The 10411-nt window shown below is 40.2% G+C and overlaps 1 protein-coding gene across 1 annotated transcript in view; it reads left to right on the top strand.

Annotated features, from left to right (window-relative positions):
* The window catches only part of LOC102198514 (BRCA1 DNA repair associated), a 25006-nt gene that overhangs the window by 8084 nt on the left and 6511 nt on the right, over nt 1-10411 (top strand). The window contains exons 12-18 of the mRNA XM_013915951.1: nt 1842-1945; nt 2183-2388; nt 2479-2566; nt 4805-4882; nt 5055-5095; nt 5643-5726; nt 9524-9581. Coding sequence (XP_013771405.1) covers nt 1842-1945; nt 2183-2388; nt 2479-2566; nt 4805-4882; nt 5055-5095; nt 5643-5726; nt 9524-9581 — 659 coding nt within the window. The remainder of the gene's footprint in view (nt 1-1841; nt 1946-2182; nt 2389-2478; nt 2567-4804; nt 4883-5054; nt 5096-5642; nt 5727-9523; nt 9582-10411) is intronic.

The following is a 10411-nucleotide window of genomic DNA, read 5'->3' as shown; positions in this document are numbered from 1 at the left end:
TTTAAAATCATATCACACATCAAAGAACATGTAACGCACACTTTGTATCGATACTTTGTATCACTGTTCATGTCGTCCCACAGCAGCGCCGAGTGAAACACGCTGTGGCCTGTGTGACAGCAGCAGAAGCCTGATGTGTGTGTGTGTGTCTGTGAGTGTGTGTGTGTTGGTGGTTCTCAGAGGGTGATGCATCTCAAGAGGACAGGCAGATAATCTCACTAATGAACCCAGAATCTGCTTATGCTGTGGAGAATAAAAAAGTCATTACTGACTGCATCTTATATGTCATTTAGAGCACTTAGCGGGAAACTTGCATTGCCACAGTAATTTATCTCTTGCGACTGATTGCGCACACAGACACACACATACAACCTCTCGCCTCCCAGAGTTCTACGTGCTGTCCTTTGGGCGAGAGAGTGGGAGAAATGGCGGATGAGAACACAGAGGGGTTTGGTTATACAAGTTCTAAATTAAAAAGCACATATTCCAGAACTGCAGTAGTGAAATTGGAAAGATTAGTTGGCACTGCAGTCTAAGTTTTCAGTGAGCTGGTGCAGGTAATTTAAACGCAGGCACTCTGCCAGAGACTTTGAGTGAAGAAATAAACCCAAAAGAAAACAAAGGAAGGAAACTTTACCAACTTTATTCATTTTGGAGAATAAAAGCATACCTCTGCCGAAAATTATATAAGAATGTGTCACTGATATCAACTTTCTTTCTTTGTCAAGTCCTGGATCAACATTTACGCTGTAGCATGCAGTTGAGTTGGGAATCCTGATAACTGATGATATTCTAATGCATCATGCATGATATAGTGCTCTGCTCAATACATTGCAAGGCAGTCATCTATGAAATATCACAATATCTGTTTAACTGAAGGAGAAGAGTTCAGTTTTAATGATATGTCAGTTCTGTTACTTAGCTCTGCCCCGCTTCTCACCATTTCCCTCCCATTAGCTCTTTTATTTATTTATTTTTGTCCTGATTCATTTGGTAAGATTCACCATCAGCAGACATGAATAGTGACTCTGGTCATTTAAATGGGCTTGGGTATCCATTTAGAGCGCCTGCATGCTTTAATAAAAATACTGATGTTTGCTGCCATCATAGTCTCATCACATGAGGAAAATACTGATATTTTGTCCCAGCCCCGCTCTGCAAACTTAAAGTGTTGCTAGGAATTAGAACTGGAGTGTTATTCAAAGGGGAACAGGCACTCGAGACGTGTGGTACTAATTCAGTTTTGTGCAAAAGTTTTATAATTTCTTTATATGTGTATATGTAGTATGTGTATTATATTATAGGAGATGGGGGAAAAAGTGCAGTGATTTATTGAAACATACGAAAACTCACATGGAAATACAGTTTTATGGGGAAGAACTGTACAAATTCAGAAGGTGATTGTGCAACAATTTGTTACAAATTCAAATGTAACAGAAGGTGATTGTGTAACAATTTCAAATGTAACAATTTGTTACACCTTCTGTGACGCACCGATTGTGAAATCAAAACTTTCACAATCGGTGCATCCCGAATATGCAGCGATCCACAGATCCAACATTGTGTAACAATTATCTTCTGGATACGCAACTAGATACAAAAACCAAATGCAAAATGAATGGAAAAAATAGCAACCAGGGTCCAAAGAAAAATGCTCATAGACCTTTAGAAAGTCTGGAAAAGTACTGCTGAAGACCACTTAAAATATTAGAATGGAATCTGGCTCTTTGGAAGCGAAATACAAAGAACCTTTGCACAGTCTGTACATGCAGGTCAAAAATCCAGGAAATGTAAAGTTAAAACCAATGCATGCCGAGCTTACAGACACGTCTGTTTTGCAGGAAAGATGTTCCAGAAGCGGGACCGAACCTAAACCCAGAACCATCTGATTGCAAAGGTGTTCCCGAACCCAACCCGTCAGAGCCTGAAGGTGACACACAGATGGGTATGAAGTGAACTGTAGAAACATGTTTTTTCAGATAGCTTCATTATTCTATTTGCACATTTAATACCACATGAACATAAAGGAGCAATTTGACATTACTGCAGTTTTTTTTTGAGTCTGTTTGATTTAGCCTGACTGTGGTTGATAAGGTTAATCTCTGATGAAGGATCACCAAAAGTGGTGAAAGAGGAATGGGTCAGGTCAGGTGACTGTGTGTCCTGTGTTTTTTCTCTCCAGCAGCGCAGAAGTCTGCGCATAAAGGGGTCGGTGTCAAAGGCACTGGAGTCTCCAAAACACCTTCTTCAACTTCAGCAGCTAAGACTCAGAAGGACAGCAGTTCTCTGTCCGACGGGCAAGAAGACAAAGAAAATAACAGCCCTCCAAAAGACGCATGCAAAGCTAAGCTGGTGCTTGTGTCATCAGGATTGGGCCCAAATGAGCAGGTGACCTTTTGGACAATCAGTCAGTTTGTTTGCTTTTTAAACTTAGTCAGTTTTAGAATAAATAAACTTATATGACGCTGTTGCCAACAGATTATGGTGAAAAAGTTTGCCAAGAGAGTTGGTGCCCGTGTGGTTTCCCAGGTAACACCAGAAGTGACTCATGTCATCATGCGTACAGGTAAGTACAGTCACATGCTCTCCTTTTAGAGTCAAAGGGAGCCACTGGACAAATTGGCTTGATAGGCAACAGAGCAATTAAATCCTCATTACTTTAGTTGTTTCTAGCTCTTGTGTTTTTTTTCTAAAAGAACATTTGCAATTAGAAAAGGACATTTTCTTTCTACGTGTAGTTACAGCTTGTTTCGTGCGTCTTTTAAAGCGCTCCTCGGAGATAAGCTCTCTGTTTCTCTCCACCCCACACACTCTCTCCTCCATTTATCCGCTAGTTGCTAATTACCCTCTCTGATAGATTATTTTTAATTTCAAAGCTCGCTGTCTCCAAAGCACCATGTTAACTGTCACATTTTAAGAAGTCCTCCTTTTTTCTTTTTTTTTTCTTTTAATTGCAGCGGTTTCCTGGGCAACTAAAAATAGGAATCGTAGGCCTCTTGATCTTTATGGTTAAATTTTGGGAAAGGAGCAGGAGGTCTCATATTACTGCCATTAGTAGAAAATAAGTTTAAAGCCTTTAAAATGCATTTCTCAGAAGAACTGGCAGTAATGGGCATTTTTGACTCTTACCTGGATTAAAAAGTTTCTGTCTGCCTCTTTCACGGATTTGAAAAGAGAAGAAAAGATGAAGATTGATTTCCTTTAAATCATCAGAATGAGCCAGAGTTGGACATTTTTTCCTGTGCATGCACTGACACGATTGTGTTGACTCACCTGTTAGACCATCTGACTTCTGATCTGTCTTGGCTTCCTCTTGTTGTTAGGTCTCCCGATTTATGCCATTTAATAGCAATTATGTAACAGTATTCTCGACTGGGAAAAGAAACGTGTTTAAGTCATTTTGCACATGTTAGGTTGTACTGTGTGTGCAGTCAACTGTGAATCTACCTCCGAGTACACTGACTTTACCTCGTTCCCAGTTCAGACTGGGAGCATCTCGTCTCGCCACTTAACCAGACTCCGCTGAACTAAAACCTAACTGTTGATGTTTTGGAGCTGTTGTGAAGATGCTCTTAGCTTGAAAGTGCTACTTCAAACTTGAAGTGAGCTCTTTGTGAGCCTGAAAGACTTATTGACTTATTATCACCCAGACGCAATTTGAATTTCACTGTGGTGTTGTTCTTGTCCTTTTCACTCGTAAATCTGAAATATTAGAAGAAATGGCTCCTTGCAAATCTCGTGAGCATGGGCACTGACACTAGTTGGAGAGCAGCTGGATTGCATCAGGCTTTATCCTTTTTGTGGCAACAGAAAGAACAGAGGAAAGGAGAAAAATGTTAGAATTAACTGATTGCTTATTAAAAAGTAGCTAAATAACTCATAACTTGGAACGCAAAGTGTTGTAAGTCTATTGAGTTGCACTGCAACACTGCTACTGATTACATTTGCTTTGAGATAATAAGTCTTGTGTGACTGCAACTATAGGGCATCAGTTAATCTTATTTTTTTAATGAAAAAGAATGACTATACTTTGTTTACAACACTTTACCAGGATTTCCATATTAAATTTAAATGTAATAATGATAATACTGCAAATGATAACATATTAAAAAAGTAATTTCTGGCAAGAGTGAGCAGAAGTTATAACCATATATTGTCCTTTGTTTTGCAACAGAAACCTTTTAGCGTTGCGTCCAAGAGCTCAGACGGTTAATAACCTTAATAACATATAATAACCTTTTATAGTCACTGGTCAATTTATTAGGCACAACTCGCTGGTTCTTCGTTCAACCTCCTTCTGTCTTCTTAACTGCCTGAACTCTTCATGGGTTAGATTGGTTGGCAGCACATGTATGATGTGAATCTCCCATTTATCACATGCCATATTGCTTTATTTGATTACAATCTAGTTAGTGTGGGGGGGGCTTTTGATCACAGTGAACTGCCATGTTCAAGGAACCACTGTGAGATTATTTAAGCTTTGATACATGGCACATTATACAGCTAGAAACAGCCATCAGAAGATGGATAGACTGCGGTCATAAAGATATGGACATGTCAGCAAGGCTCAGGTAGGCCATGGTATTCAAAGGATGCTCAGTTGGTAGTAAGGAGCCAGCTGAGCATCTCTAGCCCCTCGTATAGCTCCATGGACTCACACTTAGCAAGTTTGTGACTTGTAGGCCTTAAAAGATACTTGGTCAGTTTTACAGTGTATAAGGTGTATTTGTACAATCACCTCATGAAAGAGCTCTCGTATTTTGCATTTGTTTTCATGCGTCTGCTCTTTTTCTCTCTCTGCCAGATGAACAGCTGGTATGTGAGCGCACACTGAAATACTTCCTGGGAATTGCAGGCAGGAAGTGGGTGTTGAGTTTCCAGTGTAAGTATAACTTAACTTAACTAATAAGTAAAGAGTAATTAGTCTAAATTTAAATGTAAAAAACAGCATGGCATGAAAAGGTAGGCTGGAATAAAAGGGTGTTTTACACAGTAAGGTTTTTGTGTGTCAGATAATAAGCTCGCAATCTTTTGCTCTTTTTTTCTCTCTGTAGGGATTTCTGAGTGCTTCAAACAAAAGAAAGTCTTAGATGAGGTACGCTCGCCCGCGTGCTCGTTGAATCAGCGCAGCGGTGGCTTACAGTCACATCTGTGTTTGTCCCGATGTTGAATTAAGGCCACATGATGAATCTCTGGCTGTGGCTCGCTGTGATATACCACCATAAATGATTAGCCATCCATTTGTTTTAGCAAGTCTGCTTCTGTGATAGGCCAGTGTAATCCAGCCAGGCTACATTTAGTATCGGTATTTCAAGTTATTTTATCCATCACTGGGGCAGTTTTAAGAAGAAAAAAAAAAAAGCATTATATCATGAACACAGAAATGCACTCTTTACGATTAAAAGTTGATTGCTGTCACATTGAAGAATGCTCAGTGTACTCATAAGAGCATACCTGACTCTGGGAAGAAATTAATTACTCTTAACAGACTCTGTGTTTAAATTCAGTCCTGAGATTGAATAATCACTTAGGCTGTTTTTAAAACGAAAATGAAAATAGAAAATAACCGAGCCGAAAATTTTGACGCTAACTGTGAGCTTCATGTTTGCCTATTTGAGTCTTTTTGCTTTCTTCTTAACCAGAGTCCGTTTGAGGTGAGAGGGGATGTGGTGAATGGGCCCAACCACCAGGGCCCCTCAAGAGCTCGGACCACTGAAGACAGTAATGTGAGTGCTTTGTTAACTGAAGGGGACTGATAAATATACTCTTATAATAAAAATAGAAATTGATCATAAAGCTTCATAGATCAAGTGTGGTATGGATTGTCAACAAACAATAATAACTCATCTCCAGTTATTTACAATTCAATACAAAAGACAACAATATGAATATTCATACATTTGTTATACTGTTTGGTGCGTTTTCAGGGGCTTGAGTCAGTGAGTTGTGCTCCTTTGCAGTGCAGGCACCCTCGTCCAGCAGTCCTTGCATATTATTTGTCATTTGCTGTGTTTGGAGTGTTTCCACACAATGATCTGCTTTGAGGGACAAGCTCTTCATTTCAGCTGTGCCAGACATCCGTATTTAGTTTTAATGGACTATTATGTGTTGTAAAGCAGTCTTTTAATATAGTGCTACTTTCTATCCAGAAAACCTTCGTCTCCAGGGGAACAGCTGTGACTGGCATATGCAGCCACATCATCAGGCAGTGATCTGGCGGTGCTTTGCATTCGATTGATGGAGCAATATCAGTCGATCGTCTTGATTTAATTGTGGAAAGCTAAAATCGTGATCAAGATTAAAATTCAGTTAATTGTGCAGTCCTATGCCACATAAAATTAATATTATAGCTTTAAAACGGATGTTTTAGCTTGAGGCTTAAAAGAAAATCTAAAAGTACTCTGAAACTTTGATAAGAGCGGTACAGCTACAAAAGGTACAGTTAAAGAGGTGCATAACAAAGATTTCAGGTAGGGTCAATATGTGGCTTTGCATTATTGTTACTTTTGAGGAGAAATGGTATTGATGAATGGCACAATAGCTTTTTACTATGTGTGCTTGATTGTTAACAACATAGCCTTATAGCTCCTTTGCATGCTCACTGAAACTGCAATGCATTCAATTCAGTTTGATTTGTATAGCACAAAATCACCTCAAGTCGCTTTATATTCTGAGGTAAAGAACCTACAAGAATAGAGCAATAAACCCAACAATCGGATGATTCCCTGTGAATCCCACTTGGAAACAGTGGGAAGAAAAAACTCCCTTTTAACAGGAAAAATTATCCAGCAGAGCCAGGCTCTGGGAGGAGCAGCCACCTGCTGTGATCCAGTTACAGTGAGGGGAGGGAGACACACTATGGAAGAGAACCAGAGATTGAATTGGTATTTCTCTGAGTGAATAAGAAAAAGAAGAAGAAACAGTACGTGATAAGAAGTCCTGCAGCAGCTTAGACTTAGTGCAGTTTAACTAAGGGTCACCTGATTCAGCACTAACTGTAATCTTTATTAAAAATCCAAGTTTTAAGGCTAATCTTAAAAGTAGTGATGCCGTCTGTCTCCCAAACAAACTGGGAGCTGGTTCCACAGAAGAGGGGCCTGAAGCCTTAAAGCTCTGCCTCCCATTCTACTTTTTAATATCCTAGGACCCACATGTAAACCAGCAGTCTGAGAGCGAAGTGCTCTCTTGGGGTAATTCAGTACTATGAGGTCTGCAAGATAAGATGGGTGCTGTCTTTCTAGTCCCTGTTAGTCTCTAGCTGATGCATTTTGGAACAACTAAAGAGTCTTTGGGGAGCTTTTAGGACAGCCTGATTATAATGAGTTACAGTAGTTCAGCCTAGAAGTAATAAATGCGTGAATTAAGTCTTTCAGCATCAAACTGGGACAGTATTTTTTTTTTGTATACTTTATTAATCCCCTGTAGGGAAATTTCTCTCTGCATTTAACAGATTCACTCAGTGAAGCAGTGGGCAGCCACCAATCCAGCGCCCGGGGAGCAGTGTGTAGGGACAGTACCTTGCTCAGGGGTAGCTCAGGGGAGCTATTCGGTGGAGTTGAACCCCCGACCTTCCGATCATGGGGCAAACACTCTACCTACTGAGTTCTCTCCTCCTCTATTTCTATTTTCTAATGTTTGCACAAATGCAAGTAACCAGTTCTGCATATTTGTTTAATGTGCACACTGAAGGACATATCATTGTTAAAAAAGACTCTGAGTTTCCTCACAGTGTTACTGGAGGTCAATAATGCTGTCTAGAAAAGGTAAAGATACCAGATTACTACGATTTTTAGGGACGATGTACAATAACCTCCGTTTTATCTGAATTTGAAAGCACAAACTTAGAGGTCATCAGGCTTTTATGTCTTTAAGACACACTGCATTCTGGCTTCATGGATAAATAAAGCTGGGTATCATCTACATAGCATTGAAAATCTAAGCTATACTTTCATCCTGCACCACAGGATTCGTGGCTCTGCTACATTTATATTGCTCCTCCCTAAATCTGCCTTTAAAATACTCAAAGCTTCATTAGTTATATATCCATGAAGATGCACATCTTCTTCATCTGTTCAGTTCATTAGCCCACCAATGCCTTTCCATTCTGTCAGTCTGTTTTACTGTAGCTTATAGAGATTTTGCAGCATGTCAACATGTTGACTGGATGAAGCAAATTTGTTTTAGAACACAACAATTATTTAGGAAAACAAAGCGAAAACAGCAAATCGGCGCATTAATTCCTGCTGTTATCGACAGTTACCACTGCTCTCATATTTTTTAAAAGCACAGTGTTAGTCCACAAAGAATAGTCTGTGATTCAGAGAGGAAAATCAAATCAAATGGCCCAATTACAAGCAGCACTTGAACTTGTTTCCTCGTGTTGCACCAGCCTCTTAGCTCAGACCCTGTTGTGAGGAGCTAATTGTAATTTTCCCCTTGGTGTAAGGCCAGCAGGACCACTACTGTTGCCACTGAGGGGGAAAATTAGAAATGGCTAGATGTCATGTTGGCCGTATCACTGCCTTTGAAGAACCTCTGCTAATTGAATTAGCTAGTAATTTCAGGCTTATTTAAGTGGCATGTGCACCGTGCCGGCAATTTGATGGAGCCAGGCAGATTGTCCCGTTCATATTCACTTTCTGTCACCTGCACTAGTGTGACAAACGGACTAACAGATGAAATGGAGAGTCGGGGAGTCTGTCACCAGAACGCTCTGGAAATCAGTCAAAGAAACTGCGTGAGTGTGTGTGCGTGTGTGTGCCTGTGTGTGCTTGTTATCACACTCTAATACCTCCTGAAGGACATTAGCTGTTGTCTAAATTAAAAATCTGTAACAGAAACACTTTTTCATCTCACCGAGCACCTCTGGCTAATGATGATTATGGACGTACAGGGAAGCGTGAGAAATGAGTATTTCTCTCCCCTGTCGCTCGGACATTTATCTTTCAAACACTTCCATCCTGCCACACGCTGTAGATGAGGCCGTGTCATGAGTTTCCTTTCAGTGGTTATCATAGTTCAAAGAAACAAGTTTACATTCCCATTTCAAGCAAGCCTATTGACCCTGAGTGTGATAAAACAGCGTCCCTGGTGTCGAGCCTCTCGTTTTTCTTTGCCTCCTTTAAGTGTGATATTACCTCGGTGACGGTAGCTTTATTTGCACGGTTCTCTTTTACTCATCACTTCATTTACTGTATTACAGTGAGGGCAAAAAAATCAACGAGGTCTCAAGGCTTTATTTTACCCAGTAAGTGAGGAATAGGTGTTGTAAATTGCAGGATATGCTTGGAGAGGTGTTTCAGCTCTACCACTGTAACCCTTTACACAGGTGAAGAGTTCAGAAACACACTCAGCTGTAATGGTAATAGCAGTGTTGGCTGCTCTCATCCAGTGTTGTTGAGCATTGTTTGAAGGTTAAATCCACTGAGTAAATGTCCTCTTTACTTGCTTTACTCTACATATTTTTGAAAACATTTTAAAGCAGCTTTTTTATCCTTCTTTTAAGTCTTCCTTTTGTTTTCAGCTGCTCATGAAGGGCTTCAGCATCTGCTTCCAGGGGCCTTTTACAGACATGACTGCAGGTAAGAAACACGATGTGACATGAGATCTACAGAAAGAAAGCTTATTGTGTACTGCAGTAAATTTAGGGTTAAAATTGAACATGCAAACCAGGCAGTGTTATGATATATATCTCTAACACTGTTAGAGATGCTCCAGAGTGGCCAAAAAGCACAGTACTGTGCAGAAGTGTCAAACCACTCCTCATTAGTTGCTGCCAAAGTGCACGGTGGAGGCTTTGTGATGGTTTGGGGCCATATTTTCCGCACTTCCACTTCTGCAATCCTTTAATTTTCTCCAAAATCGACAGTGCGCCTTATGTATGAATTCTGCTTACTGACCTCGAACCGATTTTATGTCACACAGGGCGCTCAAAAATCTGTCAAAAATGTTTTAGTACGACTTCGGTAAGCTACGAAGCCGCACCGCTTGATGGATTGTCGGAGCATTACGGTTACCGTAGTCAGGAGCCTTGCGGACTCGGAGTAATCTGGGTCCAAAACTCCGTCCGCTTCAGGTCCCGAAGTCAAACAAACACTGCGGCATCACTGAGCGTTAAAAACTGTCTAAATTCTTTCATCTTTAATAAAATGATCTTTACCAGGTGTAACAATTAAGTTTAACATCCAGGCACCCATGATAACAGAATGTATTACATTTAATGGAGTTAGAAATTAGCAGGAAGTTAGCTCTCTAGTTTCCATCTAAACATGATATAGCATGTTCTGACTGAGAGATTTCTGAAAAAAATTCAAACGTACAGCTCTGCTGTCACTTCCAACATAAATAAAGACAGAAAATTAAACAGCTGTGACGTTTGTAGGGTTACTGAAGTTGGGCTAGCTGGTATATA

The sequence above is a fragment of the Pundamilia nyererei genome, unplaced genomic scaffold, assembly GCF_000239375.1.
Source record: "Pundamilia nyererei isolate P.nyererei 1_Seehausen unplaced genomic scaffold, PunNye1.0 scaffold00407, whole genome shotgun sequence".
Taxonomy (NCBI): domain Eukaryota; kingdom Metazoa; phylum Chordata; class Actinopteri; order Cichliformes; family Cichlidae; genus Pundamilia; species Pundamilia nyererei.
This window is presented reverse-complemented; position numbering and strand designations above follow the sequence as displayed.